Below are 25,457 nucleotides of genomic sequence, written 5' to 3' on the forward strand. Positions count from 1 at the left end.
CCCGCCATGGCCGCCCGCCCGGGCAGCGCACCGCCCCGGCACGTGTGCTGCTGTCCCCCCGCTGTCATCACATGCCATCCCCTGAGGTCATCCCGTGCTGCTCCCTATGTCATCCCGTGGTGTTCCTGTGGTGCCATTGCGTGCTATCCCCTTAGCGTCACCCTGCGCTGTCCTATCCCGAGTCGTCTTCCAACACAGTTTGACCTGAGCCCTTCAGAAGAGCCTCGACAGGCTGGAGAGATGCTCAGAGAAGAAACCTCAGAAATCCAACAGAGGAAAATGCAGGGTCCTGCACCTGGGGAGGAACAGCCCTGGGTACCAGCACAGGCTGGGGCCCAACCTGGTGGGGAGCAGCTCTGTGGAGCAGGACCTGGGGCTCCTGGTGGACACCAAACTGTGCGTGAGCCAGCTGTGCCCGTGTGGCCAGGAAGGTGAACAGAACCCTGGGATGCCTTTGGAAGGGCACTGCCAGAAATTCAAGGGAGGTGATCCTGCCCTGTCACTCAGCTCTAGTGAGGTCTCACGCGGAGTCTGGTCTCTGGAGCACAGCAGAGACATGGAGCTCCTGGAGTGGGTCCAGCAGAGAGCTACAAAGGCGATCAAGGGATTGGAGCATCTCCATTATGAGGGAAGGCTGAGAGAATTGATCCTGTTCAGCCTTGAAAGGCATAACTGAGAGGGGACCTCATCCCTATCTGCCACTGACTGCAGGGAGGGGTCAGAGCAGGGACCGGGCTCTGCTCAGTGGTACCAGGCAGCGGGATGTGAGACAGCAGGCAGAAGCTGATGCACAGAAAATTCCACCTGAACATGAGAAAAATCTTCTTTACTGTGTGTGTGATCGTGCAGTGGAGGAGCACAATCACACACACAGTAAAGAAGGCTGTCTCCCTTACTGAAAATACTCAAGAACTGCCTGGATGCAGTCCTCTGTTGTGTCCTCTGGTGTGATGCTTGAGCAGGAATTTTGGACCAGATGACCCAGAGTGGGGCCCTTCAACCTGACCCAGTCTGTGATTCTGTGAATTGTGTTATGTGAAATACATCTGGGTGGATGGGGAGAAAATGGCAGATATGCTGAGGGCTAAGCTCTCTAGGCTGATGACCCATTTATTCTCTTGTTTTGGTTTTGTCAGGAAAGAGGTGTAGCGCAACTTCCTACAAGGATGGGAGAATTGGGAAGCTCTCTTTCCTTCCTCCGTTACCTGCCATCAGCCAAGCCCTGGGCAGCCACACACTCAGTCTTCCACCAGTGGGAATGGGGAGAGGAAGGGAAGGGTAAAAGGTGGAAAACCCTTGGGCCAAGATAAAGAGAGTTTGATAGGAAAAGCAAAAGTCACACATGCAAGCAAAGCAAAAAGGTATTAATTCACCACATCCCATGGTCAGGCCGGAGTTCAGCCATCTCCAGGAGAGCAGGGCCTGTCATGTGTAATGGTGACTGGGGAGAGAAATGCCATCACTCCAAATGCCCTGTCTTTACTCAGTACTTCACATTGAGCATGATGTCACATGGTCTGGAATATCCCTTTGGTCACTTGGGGTCACCTGTCCCAGCTGTGTCTCCTCCCAGTTTCCCATGCACCCAGAAAAGGCCTTGGCTCCGTGTAAGTTCTGCTCAGCAGCAACAAAAACATCTCTATTATCATCACTGTGTTCAGCACAAATCCAAAACACAGCCCCAGCTGCTGTGGGGAAAATTAACTCTGCCCCAGCCAAAACCAGAACATCCTTGTAATACTTAAGAATCAAGCGTCAAAGCGGCATTTCCTGAAATGAAAATTGGCACACAGTTTAACCAGACACAGTTGGCAGTGAGAGGTATTTCACATTGCTTTTGATGACCCTGCCTGGTCCTAAGACAGAAAACTGACCACAGGTAGCCTGGGTGGCAGCCCTAGTTTTGCAGGAAAACTGCCCAATGTTGGTGCAAGGTGTCAGAGATGAATACCCTCTAGTAACCAGGGCAGTGCCTACACACTTTAGGACTCCCCCAACCCTCAACCTTTCTTGATCAAACTTTACCTTTGCTAAATTAATCCCTGAATTTCAATGATAAATACAATTTAAATCAACATGAAGAGCCATAAAGAAACATAAAAATTGTGACCAGGCATGTGAGTCATCTGTGTTACCTTGCTCAATTACTTAGTGCACCAAAATTGGTTAAATATCTATCATTGAGCTTTCGCCATGGAAGAAAATAGAATCCTGCCCTAAAGAGTGTCTTAGATGCCTGGATTTTCCTTTTTCTTTCTGTACATAATATAGTAGAAATGTTGCATATCATGAAGAAATACAGAATCTTGGAATTTTATTCACGAACTTTTATTAAACTGAAATGCAAACACCATTGCAAAGAGATTTTACAATGACAAAAGATCAAAAAATTCATCAGAAAGCTACAGACCTCATAACAATATTGATCTTACAAGTGAAAACACTAACAGATTTTAGTAAAGCCAGCATTTTCAATATTAAGAACTTAAAAAATGTATTTGAAAGCGTTTTCCTTTAGATACACCTAGAAACAATGAAGAATTCCTGAGCAACTACTTTTATACCAGTATTCTCCAAAGAATGTACATACAACATATGAAATCTAATTCTTACAACTTCTTCTATTTTAGAAATTTACAAAAAAAATTTGGATGCGGTTCACAGAATAATTGTGCTTAAAGTCATTCTGTTGTCACAGTAATGACACTGCAATAACCTCTCATGTTCCACATTGCATACAAATTTTGAAACTGAAGTGGAAAAATGCCTAGCTTGTATTGCAAATCTACCAATGAAATGGTTTATGCAAAAGGAAATAAGTTTGCTCTAAGTATGGGGTCATCTCTTTCTCTGCTGAAAATATACTGTTTATTCTGGAAATTATTCAGAAGGTGCAATTTTCGTTTCTTTGAGAGTCTGCTGGCACAATTAAAGGCAAGGAAGTTCCACAGACTTTTACCCTCACTTAGTAGCACATCAGAATTTTGAACAAATACAATTAGTTAATGATTAACATGTTTTTTCTGGGCTCTACTTTTTCATAACAGTGCCCTCAGTACTGCTATATCTTACACAATGACTAAAACATACACAAAAACAACAAAAAGATTTCAGAAGCCAAGATAGTGCTGAGTATCTGTGAGCAATATAACACATATATAAGAACTGATGGTTGTATTATATTTTTCTAGTCAGAGTAGAAAAAATTATGTTTCAAAATGAAAAATAAACAACACTAAAGCAGCCCAGGAGCTCTTTCTAAGTATAGCTGAGCAGTAGTTTCTTCTCCCTTTTGGAATGAAAGACAAAGGGATGAGAATTAAGAGTAGTCTACAGCATTACGAATATTAAAAAATATGATACGGCATCATTATAATTCTGTCTGTAGAAAAATCTGCTTTTTTCTAGACATGTATAGTGTTGCATCCTACTGAAGGAAAATTTTCTACTTGTACAATGATTTTCAGCATCCTCTAAAAATTCTACTCAGTGCTACAAGTCTCTAAAACTAATCATTGCAGGAACTGAAATGAAATCTTTCAATTTTTATTGATGTCAAAATGAGGTGAAGGTACTCAGCAGCTCACAAAAATAGATCCAAAAGCAGCATTGTTTAAAAAAATAGTTAAATAATGTCAAGATCCAAGACAAACAGCATCACCGAGTAGAAAAGGACACAAAACTTTCCAAAAAGAGGAATATATAAAAAAAGACCTTTTTATATCTAACTGCTCTATGCACCAACATCTTGAGTATAAGATCAGCTTTTAGCACGTCAGCAATCTTAAGAGGCCACACAACTAATGCAGGTATTTTTCTTAAGTACTTCCAACAGATATAATAGTGCCTCTTAAAAATGTAACATATTGAAGAGATGTATTTTAAACCTAACTTGGTAATTTTCAGAATTTATTACCAAGACAGAGACTTTCTGACTAAGGAAAGTATTAACAGATACATTGTCACAAGTACAAACTGAAACAATGCCCAGAAATGCCAAGAGGCTGCTTAGTAATATCCCCAAAGTGTTTTTTCTCTTGGAACTTCTAGATCATTGCATTATATATATTAAATAAAAACAGAACAATGCTTAAGGATGGTAGTCATATGGTGGGACAATGTAAATGGATAGATAAATCTCACCTGTATATTTGTGTGAAAAACAGAAGGTTGTTTATAAAAGCAGTATGGTGCACTTTATTTCTCTTTATTTTTCCCTTAGGAATGCAGGAAATGCAGTGTCAGCTCAGATGCTGAGCCTGACTCTTCAAGTTTTGTTTTTGCCTGGGACCAATGTCAGATAGGGGGAAGAAAAATCCTGTAACTGGCAGAAAAAGAATGACCACTTCTCATGTATAGGACATTTTCTGCTCATATGAAACAGCTGATCCATCGTAGCTGATTTCAGCATTTTGCCAACAGTAAGGCTTTACTGCTTTTGTGGACTATACCAGGTAGCTGTGCACATTTCCGGTTTTGATATGGCATTCTCTTCTCTTCCTTTTTTCCCCCTCACTAATTCATTTATCATTCCTCTCAGTTCTGCTAGTGCTCATTTTTTATTGTCTATTCTCATATTTGATTCTTTTCCTTCCATTTTCTCGTCTTCCCCCCTGCTTTTCAGCTGTAGTCCAAATGCATTTTTTCCCTCGTCATCTACCATGTAGCATCCCATAGTCACTGTACTCCTTTTCTGTTCTGTCACGTGCAGCAGTCTTGTCCCTCTCCCTGTCACTTAGTGGTGAACTTGGCAGGACCAGGTTAACATTTGGACTCTATGACCTTATAGGTCGTTTCCAACCTAAACTGTTCTATGCTTCTATGATATTTAAGCTCTTTATATCCCCATGTATTATGTATTTAGGCATCCATTTATCTTTATTTTTCTGCTTGACATACACCAGAAAAATGAAGAAAATCCCTGATTTGTTTCAAAATGGTTTTCAAGGCTGAGCCATAAGGTTATTAAAATTGTTATAATTCAGTCCATCTTTCCACACCCACAGGATCTGGAGCCTGATTTTAGTGTTACTGTTTGAGATAGCTGAGAGCAGGGCTTTCCACTTTTACTCATTTAGAGACAGAACTGGAAGGTTTGCTTCCTAGGAACTCAGTTGAAAACAGGTAATTCTAAATAGCAATTATTGATAAATACCAAGTTCCATAGCTGAGATCCAGAATGAAAGCACCTCTGGAAAATTGGCTTGATCAGTTCCAGTGACCTGGAAATACAAATAGTGGCAAAAAACTTTTCAGGTCAGGAATGGGACTGATGCCTGACTGCCCATCTGGGCACCAAGTATATTCTTACAAAGTGGAACTTTAGTTTTTTTTTTTTCCCCATATTAAAAACATTTAATTTTGCTACACATCTAGAATATTCCATCCTCATACTACCACTGCAACACAAGTGATGATTTCATGACAAGCTGTTTGTTAACAAAAATATTTTGAATTTACAAATAAAATTTTAAAATTCTTGATAGATCGAGTCACAAATTTACACACAAAGCAAAATGTTTTTTCTTGTTTGCCTTTTAAAGGGAGCAAAAAAAACCTCTGAGGTAGCAATTATTGAGAATGTGATGCCTGATCTCATGACACTTTTTTCACTTTATTTGTCTTTATGGCTTTGTAGAAGATGTCTGATGTCTATCAAGTGGCTTACAGGACTTCAGTTTCCTTGCACAACACCTTCAGATCAGTTTATAGTTGCCATGAAATTACGAAATACACTTACAGGCTTCATGATGTAAACCCCACATAAATAATGCTTCAGAAAGCATAAAAAAATTCTGCTTATTCATTTTGAACACCTGCTGCTACTACACTTTGGATACTTGAATGACATTTAAAGCAGCTGTCTATTTTTCAGCAATTTAAACATAGACACACAGACAGATATACTACAGAATTCACTGGTTTGACATAAATCATCATTACATATTTGTTTTACAGTTTGTTCCATAAACACATACATCGTCTTACTAATATTATATGAGGTTAATTCACTGCATTTTTTAAAAAAAAATCTTTGCAGTTACATAGTATCATAAAGACCAAACCTAAAGTCCTCCTCATGTGTGATACTGAGCTTTGTGAGCACATGCCAATTCATTAGTTTGTATTTCTTCTAAAGTCTGAAATACTACACAGAAATACTAAAATTGTACATCCAATATGTCTCTGCTAAAAAAAAAATCTAGTAAACAACTGTATGGTAAAGAATCATATTTGCCAATACTGAAGAAAAAATGTTAATAAAATTAGTCTGAATCAGAAGGAAAGGTTAATTACCTATAAAATAGATATGTTCAATTTTAGGAATTTTGTAAAACTAATTATGTAGAAGAGTCTTTATGCTACCTTTTAGGGCTTTAATGCTATTACAAAGTAGTTCACACTATAAATGACATGTGGATAACTTCGACATTGAAAACATCATTCACATTCTTGAAATAATTATTCCAAGTGAAAAATTTGACTAACTGTGCAAGAATTAGAGGGCTAAATTCTGTTCATCCCTCTGGATATCAAAGGAGGTATCAAGAGCCTGTTTTTCCCCACCGGTGTAGCATAATTTTATACTGATTGACTCTGTAGAAGTGCTGCAAAAACTCATGTACTTCCTAACGAAAAGCTTAAAGACCTGCAAGAAAAATATTGTTGCAAACAGAAAAAATTAATTATTTGAAAATTCAAAGGACCAAATACTTAGCTGAGGGTTATTTTGATTCTACAGAACACTAGTATTTTTTTTTTAATGTCCTTTCAGATGTTTAAGGTCACTATCAGAAGCTCTGCCACTGAGAGGAACAAGGTGTTTTGGAAAATATAAGCAAATCCAAGGGAAAATTATTCTATCTGCACATTTGTTCAGCTTCAAGAATTAAATATATTTATAACAATGTGCTCAAATTACATTTAGCTACAAATCCCCCAACACTTCAAAGCAGCAAGCAAATGCCCCTTTTCCACTGTAGCTGACTTTCCCTTTTCACAGGGAGACACAATGATTTGGCATATTGAGACATTCATCAGCAAAGGTGGGAGATGCTCAACACCACACAAAGTAATTTAGGCTACAACTATTTTACAGTTTCAGTATTCATTTATGACAAAGCAGAGAAACTCCTTGACTTTCCTTCTGTGTAGATTATTGGAGGCACACACGCCTACAACAGTTAGGCAGGATGAATCATACACTTAAAATCTGATAACTGTTGCGTCTGTTTGCTTCAGGTGAGAAGTAACTTCAGGTAAAAGATACAGTGGGAACAGCCTGTTACTGTCATACATCTGGGTAGTCACTGTGTTCTAACTTTAGAAATCTACCCTATAAGGAACATCTTTAGGCTCTAGGCTTGATGAGATACTACAGCTTCTGTGCATTACTAGATACATCCCAGAAGGCCTGTAGCAGCCTATCTTTGTGCACATCATTTAGGTGTAGGAAATAACACAGATAGAGCTGTCTGTGTAAAGAAAGAGGAATGTGTCTGATCTTATTAGCTCTGTCAGATTCAGTCAGAAAACTGAAGGGTTAATAAAACACTGTCGCAGTGTGTTTTCAGCTTACACACACATTCCTCATAACTCGAGTTTCTTTGCAGTACTTCTAGCATCTCTAGAAATTTGTAAGGCATACTACAGACAGAGTATCTATGGTAAAATTGTTCAATTAACTATAACTGAGTTTTATGTTTGATACCTGGAGTAGCCACTTCATGTCTTCATGTGTTAAATAAGTGGTTGAATTAGGAATCTAGGATGCCTTCCCCTACCTTCAGCAGAGCATCCAGACTGCTCTGATGAGCCCCTGGAATTGGGCAGCTGCCTGTACAGAGGACAGGCTCTAAATCTGATGTCACCCTGATGTCACTGTTACAGTCTACACTACCATGTATGTTTACAGAGACACAGATAATTATTTAAGTTTTAATGCCCTGTCTGTGCAAAGGCTAGGTGCTTCTACCAACCTGTGCTTGAGCAGTTCCAGGACTTTGAAGGTAAAGGGTGAGAGTCTGATTTGCTGAATTAGATATGGCCTTCTGGGACCTTCAAAATCTGAAATTCTCTTTTGTCTGGCTCTGCAACAAGTATCTGATTCTGCAGGAGGGCTTGCTCAGTGCGTAAAATCATAAAAATATGGAGAAAAGTAAAGCTGTCCAGGAAGGAGACGAACAAAAGAGAGCCCATCTATCAAATACACTCCCCTCCACAGGTACAGGATCATTACCTCACCTCTAGTTTCCAGTTTCCCCTGAAGCTAGAGATGCTGGCTAAATACTTGGCCCACTTTTAGCCAGTCATCGTATGATCATACTTTTCTGGAGTCAATTAATCTTTTGTTTCAAGAAGGAAGGCCAGAGCAACTTTGCAGCCACTACAGTATAATTTTGATTCTGTCTTCAGTTACATGGGATATAATGGACCCTTGCTGTTCCCACTGCTGTTCTGGGGACACATGACCACCCCAAGTACATGGACTCCTCATTCCCACTGCTTTTTCAGTGGAGTGAATCAGACCTTGGAGGCTGATTCCAAAAGTAATGTTCATAAATTTTTTATGAAAAATATGACTTCAAATTTTACTTCCAGGCTCAGAGAAAAGTGCAGGATACAGGAGAGTCCCATGTCATTTACAATTGGCATCAGAGTACAAATCCAAAGGGAAAGAATCTTGGGTCTCAAAACCTAAAATCTATTTTATTATATAATTACAGGTAATCAAAAACCTGTGAAACAAATAATTTACAATTCAAATAGTAATATATCTGTAATATATTAGAAATATAGTTTAAAAATGTCTCCATATTCTTAATTAGTATAAAGTTTAATTTTATGCTTTGTATAGAAATTATAGCTTTACTTGTTACTGCCTCAGCAGAAGGAGAGAGAAAAGTTCCTCGGCAGCTAAATAGCATTGGGCAATTAAAAAATATTTTATTTTACTCTTTTTTGGTAATAGAAAAATAGCCTTTAAAAATACATAGTTAAACATATGGGCTTATATTAAAGTAAAATTGTGTATTATATACAGTAAGGCAGTATATCATATATTATCCTGCTTTCTTTTTCATTTTGGTTTGTCTGGACTAGGATATGAATGGGATGCAGCTTTCTGTGACATTGAAACTTAACAAAAATACATTTAGAATAATTTGTTATTTTACTGCCATTTGTAGAATATATTCACTTTTATGTATGATTTGTCATGTGCAAGAGCTCCTTTTTCTCAAGGATTGAGAAGAAAGATAAACAAAACAATGCAGTGTCAGAACGCATTCAGAAGAAAACACATTGTAGGTAAGAATACAATTGTGCAATAATTTACCTAATGGAGGAACTGCTCAGATCGCTATGGTTTGCTGACTCACCCATAACAATTTTCATCTTTTGGAATCTGTGGTATTTCCTCAGGCTTCATCAACCAACAGAAGTTTTGCAGAACTGAATAATTATTTTACAGTGCATTTTTCATGATAGACAAGACCCATTTCCTCATTTCCCTGTGTCAGAAATTTGTGCTAGTGATCCAGGATTTACGTCCACGACTATTACCTCGACTCACAGATTATCTTATTACCTGTACAATGCACATAGGAGGATAGGCTTTTTGAGGCTAGGCTTTTCTAAAGAGCTGTTTGCTATGTGATTTTGTTTTACTGTGTGTAACTACTAAGTATGTGCTGTACTAAAAGGTTATTTAAAGGAGGGCATAAAGGAAGATGGATCCATGTAGTCTGATCCACTGGTGTCTCTTCTGGAGTCACTTGGAGTTGTCGTGCTGTAGCTCGTATTCTTCTCAGCTTGACTTTGCTGAGGGTTCTGAGATGTTTCTGCTACAGGTTCTTGAGATACAGGTGTGTTCTGGCTGCGCTGATCTGGCAATAGTACTAAAATGTGATGGTCCACAACTGTTGAGACCTTGGTATATTCTTTGCTGGTTCCTGGAACTGTGCATTTTTTGGTCTTTCCATTGTTTTCTTTATGTTTCAGTAATAGTGTTGGTTCCTCATCTTGTCTGACTTTATGAACTTCTACATAGTCCATTAGTTTAGGATTCAGGAAAGGTGACTTGTTACTATGTTCACTTTGTCTGACCTGCACTGTGGTTTGGTCAGTTTTGGAATACTCCATCTCGCTTATCTTTTCCAGGTCATCATAGACAGTTTCAGCAATAGGATATAGCGATTGATGACTTTCTTCATTTCCCACCAAAACTGGTGAAGTGTTCACATTTGTGGTGTTCAGTGTTATCTTGAATGCCTCCACAGTGCTGTGGTAGGCAAACATAGCAGCCTGATTACTGGGTAACTGAGCTGCCAGCCATGTGCACGACTTTATACTCTCACAAGGGAGTGTTTTCTGTTCTGAGGTCGAGGCTGCACACTGATCGTCCCAGCTCCCCTTCCCCCCTTTCTTTTCTTTAGCTCTTACATCTTGTGTTTGAAGAGTAGATGGAAGGCTGCGGGATTCCCTGCACTTCACAGGGAGGAGAGAAGGGCTATCACAGCTCCCTCGGCCTGAGTCACTGTCTGTTTCCTTGAGAATAATTTTTGTATTTTTCCTTGGAGTGTCATGACTTGGCATGAGCTGCTGATCCTCACTGTCCTCTACCTCCAGATATTCTATCAGTAGTTCCTCGCAGTCTGATGTTGGAGGGAAACCGTGGCAACCAAGAGCACTCAGTAATTCTTCAGATTTTCCTGTCTGAAGGTATAATGAAGAGGATATAATTTTTCATTGTCAACCTTAGGGATTATATGACTAGAACAGTTGTGAACAGTCTACATATTTGATGCATAAACACTTCGACAGCTACATTGCTAGACCTAAACCTGATTTCTACTGCTGCAGAAAATATTGAAAGAAGGGAATAATTCCTGAATTTCCTCAGTGGGGAGACAAACCTAAAATTCATGTTGTAATGTGGGAGGAGCAGGGAGCTTTTGGCAGGTAGAGGTCTCCTGAGTTTAACAAGAAGGAAATGGAGGAGAACTGCAGCGTAGACATGTCCTGCTTCTGCAGCATAGCAAAAGACCATTAAGAGCATCTTCCATAAGAACTGCTAGGAAGTTCACAGAGGCATTTTCTTATGCCCCAAGGAACAGGGCAGTCACAAACCCTGTTCTTAAACTCCTTTTACAAGTGAAAGACAAAACTCTGACTCACACATATCCTCCACATACTTAACTGGCAAGAGTTGCTTATTTCCAGCATTGAATAACTGGAGCAGCTTTACACGTTACTGTGGTAACTGTGTTTGCTAGCACGTAAGTTGGAAAAGCAAGTTATGGTGAATTCTTTTGTTGTTGGCTATGGTACTCACCTCCAGCAGATGTGTATCTATGCCTTTTATCTTTGGTCCTGGAACTGGTGGCAGGATAAAGGCCATCATTCTAAAAAAAAACCCAGAGCAAACATACCAGCTGTAAATACAGACACTAGCTCACTATTTGTTCTCCCACTTCCTCAGAATATGACTGAGATTTTAAACACTTCTCCCATATCTTATATGTCCCAGTTGGACCTCTGTCTCCTGTCTGCCTCTCAAGCTGTGTAATTGACAAATCCAGTTACAGCTCATACAGTACCCTTAGATGAATTATAAACAACACACTAGTTATACAAAAGTTATTTAACTGGAAAAGTAAAATTACTAATGTCCTTTTAATTGTCATCTGTCCCTTAACCTCCAGTTCTCTAATACCATTGTAAATTCATCACTGCCCAAGAAAGAGTGAAGTGAGGCACAGCTCAGGAGGGCTAGTGAGGCTGTCTGTGCATGTTTGACTGTCACCTGACTACTGCTAAACAGGATGGCTTTTCCAGACACAGTTTCTATCCCTTTCTTCTACTCAGCCAGTATTTTTTGTCAGACTTGTACAAAAGGAATAATCTTTGCAACACCTTTCTCTTTCAAATTTGATTGAAATTAGCCAGGATTCTAAGAAATCATTTGGGAAATTGATAGAGACGCTGGCAGAAAGACAGTCTCATAATATAACCTTGTTTACTTTAGGAAATGATGACAAAACCCAAAGACATGTCTCCTACAGAACAGGGATACTCCAAGTAATGTTTGATGAATATTACATGACTAACCAAGATTAGCCAGATCTAACAGAGCTGTCTCTGAGAATTTAGCCTGGTTTCCATAAGAAGCAGAAACACTGCTTTATCAGTTGCAAATTAAGTCAAATAGCTATAACTAATAGTCTATAAGCTAAAGTAAATGCTAGGGGATATTGAATCAAATATTAGAAGTCTATTTTTGAAAAGTTTTCTCTGATCTTGGACTCCATGCAATTGTGAAATTGGTGGCTTACCTGTACCCTTTCATAATCATTATCCAGCTCATGATTAAACATATAAGAGATGACAGGACACCAACGATGATCCATACAACCATATCTTTTACTCTAAAGTCTAAGAAAAAACAGAACTATTCAAGGACACACATCTAGCATATGCATAGTTAGCATGCCAAAAAAACTTTTATTTTAAAAATTGGCCTAAACTGCCAAATTTATTATCGAACAGAGGCCTTCAGCAGCACAGACAGATCTCAACAATCCTAATATCAAATAATGAATATAATTTTTACTAATGGTACTGCACAGGAAATAACCTGTCTTGGAAAAATCATACAAAAATGCATGGAGAGGAAAATTTTGTCACAGCCAATTATACAGATTGGGTTCAAATCCAGTTGTACTAAACCTGTAGTCATTGCATTATTAAATACATATCATACAATTAATTAAATGCTGGGTAAAGTGACCTAGGATTACATATTTTGAAGGATTTTTATTTTAATGTAACACTTTTTATACTGAAGTGCTTATTTCATATTAATTCCAGATAAAGAATAATGAAGAGCTGTTACTGTCTGAAGGCAGTTGCTCTTTGTTGTCTCTGTCACAGTTTTAATGCAGTTGCCAGTGTTCTTTTAATTAAAAACTACCATAAAGAGAACAAATGAGGCAACAGACAGAAAGGACATGGTTTAAATAAGCAAAGAAATTATTCAACCTCTTAACTCTATCATAAAGTAATGAAGGGGAAAGGTATCTGGGTATGATGCAGGGATGATAAAGATTTGGTTACCTTAGCAATGATATTCTTGTCTGTCCTAGGGAAACTAAGGGATCTGCATGGATGCCACAAACAGCTAACAAAAAATATAACATTAACTTGCATGTAATAACAATTACAGAAGGGATGCCTGGCCACTCACCAGTAGGGATCTCAATATACATTTCTGGGCTCCACTCACTCCACAGTCCATGGTGGTCTGGTTTGCAGTGGATCTGTACAATGTACTTCTTTCCGGGATTTAAACTAAACATTTTGCATTGTGTTTGCTGTCCAACAAAAATAGTCTGGAAACAAAATAAACATCACAGCTAAGGTTTTGGTAATCGAGATAGGTGGGAATGGGATCTAGCTCTGGTATACAGTGCAAATTCAACTGCTGTATAAAAACACATCATGAATTTATGGCAAATAGGTGAGGAGCTGTGGTAATGGTAGGAACAGCAATGGTGACCAGAAGAGGAGGAGGCAGAGATTAATGAGGGAGGAAGAAACAGAGATGGAGAAAGAAAATGCAGAGAGGAAGAGAGAATGTGGAGTTGTGGAAATGCACAGGGAAATAAAAAGTAGGTCTTGCAATGGCCAGAGGGAAGTGCAGTGGGAGGGGGAAGACAGGAGGAGACACAGATGTGGTTTGGAAGTTCTGTGGATGAGAAGGGCATGGAGTCAAATACCAACAGCTGGAGCCTTTAATTTACCACTCAGCTGTTTAAGCTGTAGATCCTGGCCATAAAAAATTATTATTGTTGTGTGGCCACTACAGTTACTACCTAAAGGTTACTTATATAAATTTAAATTATTTTAGGTAATGTCACTGAGGCTTTTTGTTATCTAAGAAGTACCTGTGATCAAGAACAAAGCATCATGAAAGAAACATGACTAAATGAGAAGGAACAATTTAAACTACAATGCCAATATGATTAATAATTAATGACCACAATTAAAAACAAACACTTAATCACCTGCTATTGTACAGCAGCATCTGAGATACCAGCAGGAAATCATAGGTCACACAAGCACTTTTGAAAAATTATGAACTATTTAGAGTGTCTGCTTCATTACATTCAGGCATGGGACCTGGCTGACAAAATCTAGCTGGTCAGAAAATATTATCTAGCAAAAACTTGTGACAACCTTACCTCCCATTCCTCTCCTTCTTCAGGCTTTAGTCGCAATTCATATTCAAGGGTAAGCCATCCAGATCTGACATCAGCCTGTGGGGGTGGAGACCACGTCAGGACCAGATATGGTTTTCTCTTTATTGACTTTTTTAATTCCAGAGTTATATTCACAGGAGGATCTGGCTGTACTGTTGAAATAAAAGAACTGTCAATAAGAATCTAAGTGACTTTTTTCCTTGCAGCTTAGGAAGAAATATAAAATGATGTGAGTGAATAGTTGCCATCTCCATTGGGTCTGGTAACTTAGAACTGCTATTGGAATATAGAAATCAAGAGTTTTCAAATAAATTAAGAATAAATATTTTTTCTTACATTTCCATTTATTGTTACTTTTCCCCACAACTGTATTTCAAAGTTAACATCTTTAATGTTATATTATGAAAGTTGTGTTCTACTATAATCTTATCAAACCTTGGCATAAATATTTAGGAACACTGAAAACATGGATGCAGCTAATGAAACTTGTCTCCTCCATCTTTTACATTCAGAAAACACGATCATGCATGATCCCTGCACTTCCAAGTAAGGATACTTAAAAGTAAACGAAAACAGCATATTAAAGCTGTGTCTATATTTCAAAAATAAACCAAAACAGAACACAGGATTCAGACTTGCATCTCCCTCAGTTGAGAGGTAGAGCTTCTGCACATTGTGCATATATTTTACCACTGTCTGATCAAAGATTCATCGGGTCATTGCACTGAGGTAAAGTATAAAGCCATTTCTCCAGCAGCCTTTTCCCAATTGCCAGACTCCTGGCAGCCAGATCCTTGACAACAAAATGGTTATCAAGGATAATGTTCCGTTCCCTTAGATAAAACCCTAATTACTTGTCCACAGTCACTCTGTAGAAAAAGTCTGAGAGAATGATTATCAGTATACTGCTATAAAAAGCACTAATGCAGCTTCTCTTGGGTCTGGAAACTACTTTTGGGTAATCAGATTTAAGTATTATTAGTTAAAAGATCAAATTGATTTCCTTTACTTATACAGTGGAAAAAAGATTTTAGCTGTATGATGTTTCTTAGGGTTTGACTACAAGAAATATGGAAAACCAATAAATGTTTATCTGAACATAATTTTAAAGCTTTTAGCATTTTTGGCTTCTTTGGAAAATAAGATGGTACAGGGATGAATATTGATTTGTTATTACACTAAGGAATATCTTATTTGTATAAGTTTTAAACTTGAATATAATACTACATACAAGGAGAGCTGGATTTAAAATTCTTGTGTCAAAACCCATGATTCTGAATAATTTGGTTCCACAGAAACTACTTTTTAACTCTTACCTATGTAAGTCACATCCACATAATGAGGATCAGAGACATTACTTCCCATTTCATTAGTTGCCCTCACAGTAATATTGTATATGGTCCAGAAAGAGGTGTGCTTTTTATCGAAGTAGCACGAATTGGGGCCTGCAGTTTTGTAATCTGGACATTCATAAACTTTTTCTTCTCTGAAATGAAAGAATCCCAGTGATTAGGTTACATGGACTGCAACACCTGATTTTGGTTACTAGTACTTCAGCATTATTTAGGGCTGGATCTGATTTTTCACACCTGGCAATGTGAAGAAAATCAGAAAACTGCTTCCAGACTAAAGAGTCATTGGACAATCCCAGAGACTGTACTAAGCATTTTCCCCACGAAGTAAACACCACAAAGCCTGAAGGATTTAGGCTATTGCAGATGCAGCTGCGGGCTAGTACAGCACAGCTCTTCATTTTCTGAAAGCCACTGTTCACTGCACAGCCCAGAGCCCTTACATATTTCAGAGGCTGAGTGGAAGTGATTGCTGAAGTCTTCTAACCTATCTATTAAAAATTATGTATTTCCAATGTTCATCTCACACTTACAGGAATTCTGCATATTACACTAATATGCTTTCAGAATTTATTTGGTCTTTCATCTCTTCATCTTAAAAAAAAAATAAATCTACTTTGTACTCTCCTTCACATCCATACCCAAGCTTCCCAAAGTCAGAGGAGGGGTAGGAGAGAAATTTGAGTATGTAGTCTTTGTTTTCATGCTCTTCCTAGATGCACAGTAACAAAAGAAAAAGTTGTGGATGAGGACATCTTACTCTGCCATACCTGGCTGGGCCAGTATCTGTCTTTTTACACCAGAAGTGGGCTCTCAGCTGACAGTTACAGAGTTTAGCTTCTATTTAGGTAATTGCAAAGTAGAGCACTACTAGGTGAACTAAAAAGGACCAGAAAAGGTTCACAAGACTTATCTTCTCTTTCTTTAAAATGAATGTTTAGCACTTTATCTGAGTTCCAAGGAAAGATTACTACAGAAACCAGGAAACATTCATGCCTTATGAATACTAGTACAAAACAAGCCTTATCAGAAGACAAAAATTTTAGTATCTGCTAATTTTGGAAAGTTTTATTTCTAAGACTGTGTGGTTGAAAATTTTTAGGACTGTGTAGTTGCGCTGTTTACTAACATGCTGTTGATGAGCAATGAAAAGACAGAATTCACAGTAATTATATACCTGTCATTATAAAGAGACCGAGATTTAATATTTCAGTCTTAGACATGTTGCTGCTTTATTGTGATGCCATAACATGCCACTGGACAAAACCATGGACTACAGAAAATGGCATTTTTGACAGAAAATCAATGAGGATTGATTTTCCAGGTCCTTCCAACAAAACACTGAATAACTACACAGCACTTATTACCCCTCTTTGCTGTAAAGCAAAGTGTGTTTGGTCAAGAGTCCTCCAGCTGAAGCAGGTTTCCACCAACAAGTAAATGTTTCTTTTTCAGGAGAACGGCACTTTATTATTATAGGCTTTTCAGGAGGTAACTGTTCTGTAAGAGATAAAGAAACGAACTAATTAGTAAGTTTAATCCATTAAATCTACCTTTAATTTGTAAAACAAAGTCAAACAGAGAACAAGAAAATAGAAAATCAGGAAAACAGAAAAACAGGAACAGGAAAAAAGAAAAACTTGCTTCGTAGTGGCACAGGAAAGGAGGGACCGTTTTCTGCTTAGGGCAACAACTTGCTGCTTTCACCTGGATTCAGAATTCTCTCTCACTGCAGCTGCACTGAAGAACAGTTTTAGTTTTCTGCCTGTGGCTTTCTTCCGCCCCAAAATCTAATTGGGAATGTTGAAATACAGTCACAGCAGGCTCTATAGAATTATTTAAAATACACTCTACTATCCAATCTATTTTCTATGGTGTTCTGGTTTCAGCTAGCATAATTTCTTCTCAGTAACTGGTATAGTGCTGTGGTTTGGATACAGTATGAGAATAATTTTCATAATAAAGGGATATTTTGTCACTAAGTCATGTTCATCCTAAACCAAGGGCCTTTTTGTGTCTCCTGCATCATCAGTGAAGAGTTACAAAACAGAAAAAAAAGGTTGGGAGTGACTACAGATAGACAGGTGACCTGACCAAAGGTCACCTGTTCCACTGAACATCATCTCCAGCATACAAACTTGGGAGCTACCTAGAACCAGTGCCCATCAGGATTCAGAAATGGAGTCTGGCATTTATCAGCAGTGGGTGAGAAAATATATTGTCCAGAATTTTTTTTCCCTTTTCTATCATCATCATCATCATCATCATCAATAATAATAATAATAATCATCATCATCATCATCTACTACTACCACTATTATTATTATTATTATTATTATTATTATTATTATTATTACATTTTACTTTGTTTTAATGATTGAACTGTTCTTATCCCAACCACAGATTTTACCTTTGATTCTTTCCCTCATTCCACCATGGTGATATAGGAGTGGACAGCTGTGTGCTGGTTTGTTGCCAGCTGGGCTTAAACCACTACATATGAAACAAATATTTTTTTCCAAAAGATGTGTTTAAAGATTATTCTGTTTGTTTGAAAGGTATGCTGTAATTTTCTTTTGATTTTAGGTAAAAAAGGAAGAATGTAAATGTATGTCTATTTGTTGGCATTCTTGCCAGTAATTTTCTTCTGACGTACTCAAAATATACAAAGAAGCAGGTCTCATATTTCACTGTAATGTTCTTATGTTCAGTACCCAGACTACTTGCATGATTGCTCCTGAGCAAGTTTTTATAGTTTCAAGAATAGCACTTAAGAACTGGGCAGAGAAGAATGCTTTAATTTTGAATAGGATGATGTTCATCAAAACCCTGAAGCGATTGAAACTTTTGCAGTTGTGTACTTGTGGCAAAAATATTCCTACTACATCAATAATATATATTTTCTACTATGTACAGCAGAGAGATTGATTTTCCAAATTTATAATTGCCTAAGGCGGATCTGAAAATGGGACATTTAAAAAACATTTTCTATTAACAGTACTTCAACAATATCCATGTCAAATAATGAATAATACAACTACTAACTGAAGAAGTTTTGAGACAACTAGGTTAAAGTGTCTTGCAACAAGATATGATGTCATACATACTTAATGTGTCTACTCAAATCCAGTAAAACACAGATAGTGACTTCCATGCGATAGTATCTGTAAGAGCCATCAGGGCTTTCTGTCCGGGCTCTTATAAAAAAAACATTACCTGATATTTATAGCTACAGATAAAATCAACATGGTTTTTAAATAAAGGGACAGGGACAGTAAATTATTTAGGCACATTATCAGAAGTGTCTTCCTAGTAAATCCCACCTTGTTCATCTTAGCTAGTTTCAGCAGAGGATCCTGACCAGATCAACAAGCTTAACAAAGCAATTACACAGGAAGTATGGTAAAATGCACTGAGCACTACAAAGTATCCATGTGAGAGGCCAGGTTTTCAGGATTGGCATTTAGGCACCTTCACAGCATTGAACCTGCCATACTTTAAAAGCAATTTAAGAGCAGCAATCATCCACTCACCTTTGGGGATCTGGATGCTTATTTCTGAGCTCCACTCACTCCATTCTCCGAGGTCTAGCATGCAACGCACCTGAACAACGTACTTCACTCCAGCTTTCAGGCTGCTCACCTCATAGTGTGTCTGCATTCCTACAGATACTGTCTGTAAAAGAAAACGGACTGGGAAAATAATAAAGAATTGGACCACTTCAACAAATAAACCATAAAGGAACAGGTATGAGAGACTGACTTCTGAAAGTCAGGGATTTAAGTTGGCTATTTATAAGATATCAATTACCAAGAAGCAAAAGTAGTGATTTAGCAGAAAAAAATCATGGCTGATTCTGATATTCAAGAAAATATTAAACTGTAGACTTCCTAATATGCCATCAGATCTGTAATGCAAAGAGCATTACAAGTAGTCCAGCCCACATATAAACCCCCACTGAAATACTTCTCAGTGGCTTTAAGTGACTTTCTCAGACGCTTCTAATTTCTCCTCAGAACTATTTTAAAATGCATAGCATTCTCCATCATTAAGCAGCAACAAGCTAAGCAGCATTTAGGACACATGACTATAAGTTTAAGAATGACATTTTATCCTGAAAACTCAGCTATAGCAGTACTGAAGCTGATTCCTAGAAATTTGGCAACAGGTGGAGAATGTCAATGGAATGGTTAAATGTGAGTGGGCCACAGCAGAATTTCTGAGGGGCAGGTTGCCTCCAAGTGATCATTGAAGAGGATGATGATAACTGGGTTTTGTCATATGTAACATTAGGATGATTATGTAAATATATCGAATTTCACAGACCACTCCAGTAATTTTCTTTATTTAATCAGATCTGGCCACAATAATTTTTCTATTCTTACATTTTTATAGGACCAATTAAACTGAGACAAGAGCATTCACTTGAATAGAGCATTTATAATAATGAATAGAGCACTTATAAAATAAATATATTTTTTCCTTACCTCCCACTCTTCCTTTTCCTCAGGCTTTAGTCGCAGCTCATAGTGATACGCATGTGAATTAGAGCTGGCATCAGCTAATGGGGGTGGGGACCATTTTGCCCAAAGGTATGACAGGTTAGCAGATGTGTTTGTTTCTAGAGAGAGGTTCACAGGAGCTTCTGGCTGAACTGTATAAATGAACGAAAAGTGTGCTATTTAATTTTCTCTCAGAAAAAAACCACATCCTTTATATTTTGTATGTCATCATATTATTTTCAGATATTTCAGCACTGTCAAAGAATAATAAAGAAGCCTTTTATTTTTCCTTTTTCCTCAATAAGTTTAACTAGCTCCTGATTTCCAACAGTATCAGCAAATCTTAAAATTTATTCTGAATTTGTCAGGCTGTCTTGGTTTAGAGCAAAATTTTGGGAGAGAGAGAGAGAGAGTCAACCCAGGACACAGGCTAAGGAAATACAAATCATAATCTTACAAGGCCACTCCTGGAAAACTAGAATGTCAGCTATTTCATAGCTAGAAAAACTAAGTATATTATCATTAAAATGGTATATTATATGTGTGCGGAAACTAGATTGGAGTCAGGAATATAAAGTTCTACAAAAAGCCTGCATAATGCTCAGGTAGTTATTTTTACTCTTCCAAGACTGCAATGCCAGCAGTTAAAAAGATTTTTACATTTGAAGTATTTGGTAGCTGAACTTAATTTGAAAATTTTATAATCTACATGGAATCTAATTAAAATCCTGCAGACAACTAGAAAGTGAAGCAAATTTTTCAGCTAAAGTTAAGATTTTTACATATTCATACATGAAATTCCTACAATCAAGTATGTAGTTACTTAATTTAGAATTAAAATGCAGTTTTCACATACATTTAATGTGCATATTTTAGGCTATCTGTAAATAAACACTTTTCAATAGCAAGTTGCACATCATGAGGAAAAAAATCTTTCACCACTACCTGTTCTGAGATTAAAAACTGCACACATCTCCAACTAGTTTGTTTCCCATTTCATTCTTTGATTTTACCTATGGAAGTTACATCCACATGCTGAGGATCTGAGCTGTTACTTCCAATCTCATTTGTTGCCATTACAGTGATAATATATGTTGTCCAGGGATTAGTGTGGTTTTTATCAAAGTAGCAGGAATTTGGACCTGATGTTAGGTAGTCTGGACATTCATAGATTTTTTCTTCACTGAAACAAAATGATTGAAAAATTTAGGAAATGAAGCAAAGCAGATAATATTCTAGTAATGGACTAGATTCAGCAGAAAAATCTGAAATGATTGTATATATATATATATATATATATAATCACATATATAATTTATATAGATATATAATAGCAATAAATTTAAATATAATCCCATCTCTGGGAAACATTTGGTACATGTCAAATGACATTACCATAAATGCTTCATTTACATTTTTACTGCAGTTGTTTTGATGAATGCTTTCTCCCCTTTGTTTATACATAGGAATAAATCAACAAAAGAACAGAAACAGAAATTTCCACAGACAAAACAAAGAAATTTTAACAATATTTATAAGCAAGTAAGAGGGAAATGAAAAATATTTACTTCAATTAGATAAGTTGCTAAATATCTTTGTATATCACCCCTAGAAATTAAACTTAGGGGCCCTATGGCAAAGCGCTCTTTTATTGACTAGTTTGTTTTCAGCAAGGTCAGAGAATCATTTAGGTTGGAAAAGACCTCTAAGCTTGTCAAGTCAAGCTTTGACCACCTTGTCAACCAGACCGTAGCACCAAGTGCAATGTCCAGTAGCTTCTTGAACATCTTCAGAAATGGTGACTACCCACCTCCCTGGGCAGCCCATTCCAATGCCTACCCATCCCTTCAGTGAAGAAATTCTTCCTGAGGTCCAACCTGAACCTCCTCTAGTGCAGTTTAAGGCTGTTTCCTCTTGTCCTATCACTATGCCCTGAGAGAAGAGACTGATGGACACACGAGTGCAGCCACCTTTCAGGGAGTTATAGAGTGATAAGGTGATCCCTGAGCCTCCTTTTCTCCAGGATGAACACCCCCAGATCCCTCACCTGCTTCTTACATGACTCATGCTCCAGACCCTTTTCCAGTTCTGTTGCCCTTCTCTGGTCATGTTCCAGCACCTCAAAGCCTTTCTTGCACTGAAGGGTCCAGAACTGCACACAGGATTTGTGTGTGCCCTCACCAGCGCCAAGTACAGGGCAGATCACTGTCTTGGTCCTGCTGGCCACACAGGCTGGGTGCCACTGGCCTTCTTGCCCACCTGGGTACACACTGGCTCATGTTCATCTCCAGGTCCTTCTCTGCTGAGCCACATTCCAGCCTCTCTACCCCAGCCTGGAGTTGCACGAGGTTGTTGTGACCAAGGACAGGACCTGGTTGCACCTCACACCATCAGCCTCCATGCAAATCCCTCTGCAGAGCCTTCCTGGCCTCCAACAGATCAGCACTCCTGCCCAGCCTGGTGTCATCTTCAAACTCACTGAGGGTGCTCTCAATCCTGTCATCCAGATCATCAATAAAGATATCAAACAGGGCTGACCCCAGCACTGATCCCCTAAGCGCCCCACTAGTGACCAGCTGCAGGTAGATGCAACACAGCTCACCACCACTCCCTAGGCCCAGCCATCAGCCTGTTCTTAACACAGCAAAGAGTGCTCCTGTCCAAGCCATGGGCTGCCAGATTTTCCAAGAGAATGCTCTGGGAGAACCTTGCAAAAGTTTTGGTGAAGTTCAGGCAGACTACATCCACCGCCTCTCCTGAGAGGGTTGCCTGCTCATAAAAGGAGATCAAGCAGGACCCGCCATTCCTAAATCCATGGTAGCTGGGCCTGATTCTTTGGTTGTCCACTATGTGCTGTGTGGTTTCACAGGACAACCTGTTCCACAAACTTCCTGATGTCAATTTATTTGCTTTTTAACATGATCATCATCACAACTATCTCAAAAAAAGAAGAAAAAAAAATTACTTCATGGTCAATTACTATTGCCTTTACATGGGTCTTTGGATTTTTTAGGAGAAGGATTGTTTTGTGTTCAAAGCTGGCCTAGGTGATGTACTCGCAGCCTGTCTCAGGTGATAAGAACTATACAAATCAAAAGCATCAGCTGATGTGGCACAAGAATGAACAACAATTCCACTATTATGCTTTAGTATCATCAGTAAGGTTTCTTAGTTTCCAGGCAGTTTTGTCACAGTTCACAAAGAAAAGATGAGAGAAAGGGGTCTATACCTAAGAGAAAATGAGCCTAGAAAGGCAATTGTGGTCCAGATCTAAAATGCTTGGCACAGCCTGGTTTCAGCAGATTTAATAAATGGATCCTTCCCTAAGCAAATTGGCTCTGGGCAGTGAATTAAAATTTTGATGAAGACTGAAACATCTGGGCTTTCATAAAATAGAAGTTCCCAAATCACTGTTGTGTGTGGTAACTCCATTAAAGACTGCATTTTTTTCTGCTCAATGATTTGGAATGTTTAAATGTTGCAGTGATTTCTGAGGCTTTATCTTACCTATTCTGAATCTCCCTGGATTTATAAAAAAACTTAGTCTCTAAGCCTCCCTGCTGACTTGTCCCTGTTCAAAGACTGTTTTCAGAAAGAAAGTACAAAGTTAAACAAAGATGGACAGGTTAAGTAGAGTTGCCAAACATAAACACTTCATTTCTGAGCAGGATGAGGGAGTGATAATTACCAAAATATTAATTTTTGAGATGTTATACCCATGTCTGATTTCACTGCATTTTGGGAACCACTGACCACAAAACCAACAGGAGAAAAAAATGACCATAATCCAGAAGGGGGTTTTAGTGTGCATGGTAATGGACAAGCTCCTTGGCAGGGCCCCAGCAGCCCTCACTGACCCTGCCCAGCCCCTCCATGGGCACCTGGGTCCCCGGTCCCCAGTTCAGCTGGTCTCCAGCTCCACACAGTCCTGCCTTTCCCAGTCACAGTCCACTGAGCCAGCCCAACCCATGAGCTGATGCCCCAGGCAAGCGTGGCCTCAGCCTGTCCCTGTCCCCAAGGAGGTGACCAATGCCCAGGGCTGGGCGGCCCCACTCCTGCCCTGCTCCATGGTTGGGGCGATGGGACATCTGCTGCCCTGTGATGCCCTTATGCTTCAGTGCTCAGAGGGGACCCCATTCAGCTGAAAGCTTGTGCTTCCCAAAAAGATGGGCAAACATGCCTTTGTTTCCAGCACATCTTCAGACAAGTGGGATTTTTGGTAGATGAGTTTCAGGAGGGACAGGCTGAAGATTTGGGGCTTTTAATGGTCGTGTTTTCTTCCAACAAGGGAAGCCACGGATCTTATGCAGCCCCTGTTGTCTATCTAAGGTTAAGATGGATTCATAAAAACAACTTTACAAATTAATGTTGTCATTCTCTTGGTCTGTCATAACCATCCTTTGATCACTTACAGAGTACATATGCACCACTTGTTACCTGTCCTTGCTGTAGAACAGGGTGTAATTGTTAGGGAGTCCTCCATCTGAGCCAGGCTTCCACCAACATGAAAAAGTTTCCTTTTCTAGAGAACGACATCTTATTATCTGAGGTTTTCCAGGATATGATTGACCTAGGGAAGTGCAAAAATCCAACTAGTTAAATTAGAAGTGGGCAGTGCTTTTGGATGCTATTGTTGAATGATAAAAGTCAACCAAGTATTCCTTTTTTGAAGACAATAAAATTACACAAGACTGTGGACTGAATTAAGCAAATAACTCTGCCTGGGAAAAGGATCAATGTTGTCAAAAAAGTATATACACTTGACCTCAAACTTCTAAAACGGCTAGTCGAATGGTTTTGCTTTTTAACAAGAATATTTATTTTTTATCTAAACTCAAAATGGTATATTTATCTCAAAATTAATCAATGAAGATGGGAAATAAATATATGACCTTTAGGATCTGTCCCCATAAACATTAAAATTTTGTATCTTCAGATTATTTTAAGATTAAATTTCAACTTTGAAACAGAACTAAAATTCCATTCTTTGCACATATTTGAGGTAAATTATAGGTCAGAAAATTATAAAAAGAAGGAAATCAATGGGCTAGATAGAATTTTTTGGGTACTGGCAACCTGAATGTATTCATTCATTGTTCAAACATTCCCTGTTAATCCAAATACATTTAAGAATATTTCTTGTTAAGACTACTTCTCATTAACTCACACTAAGAATACAGACCACACATTTACATTCATTTTAAAACAACAAGCTTGTGACCTTTTAACCTAAGCTTATCTTTATTTCATTAAAGTTCTGTGTAATTATCTCAAATAGTGTAACTACTCATATGCTAAATCCCAAGAAGGTGACAGGCATAAAGTGAATATAGTGTTTCAGT

The 25,457-nt window shown here is 38.4% G+C and overlaps 1 protein-coding gene across 1 annotated transcript in view; it reads right to left on the reverse strand.

Annotated features, from left to right (window-relative positions):
- Positions 1–9,072: 9,072 nt before the first annotated feature.
- PRLR (prolactin receptor) overlaps positions 9,073–25,457 on the reverse strand; it is a 148,425-nt gene continuing 132,040 nt past the window's right edge. Inside the window, exons 6-16 of the mRNA XM_031061156.1 lie at positions 24,553–24,685; positions 21,129–21,298; positions 20,101–20,267; positions 19,147–19,288; positions 16,981–17,113; positions 15,578–15,747; positions 14,244–14,413; positions 13,247–13,391; positions 12,336–12,435; positions 11,336–11,405; positions 9,073–10,716 (exon numbers count right to left, since the gene is read on the reverse strand). Of these exons, the coding sequence (XP_030917016.1) occupies positions 9,706–10,716; positions 11,336–11,405; positions 12,336–12,435; positions 13,247–13,391; positions 14,244–14,413; positions 15,578–15,747; positions 16,981–17,113; positions 19,147–19,288; positions 20,101–20,267; positions 21,129–21,298; positions 24,553–24,685 (2,411 nt within the window). The 3' untranslated portion in view covers positions 9,073–9,705. The remainder of the gene's footprint in view (positions 10,717–11,335; positions 11,406–12,335; positions 12,436–13,246; positions 13,392–14,243; positions 14,414–15,577; positions 15,748–16,980; positions 17,114–19,146; positions 19,289–20,100; positions 20,268–21,128; positions 21,299–24,552; positions 24,686–25,457) is intronic.

This window comes from Geospiza fortis, unplaced genomic scaffold, assembly GCF_000277835.1.
Source record: "Geospiza fortis unplaced genomic scaffold, GeoFor_1.0 scaffold163, whole genome shotgun sequence".
In the NCBI taxonomy this organism is placed as follows: Eukaryota; Metazoa; Chordata; class Aves; order Passeriformes; family Thraupidae; genus Geospiza; species Geospiza fortis.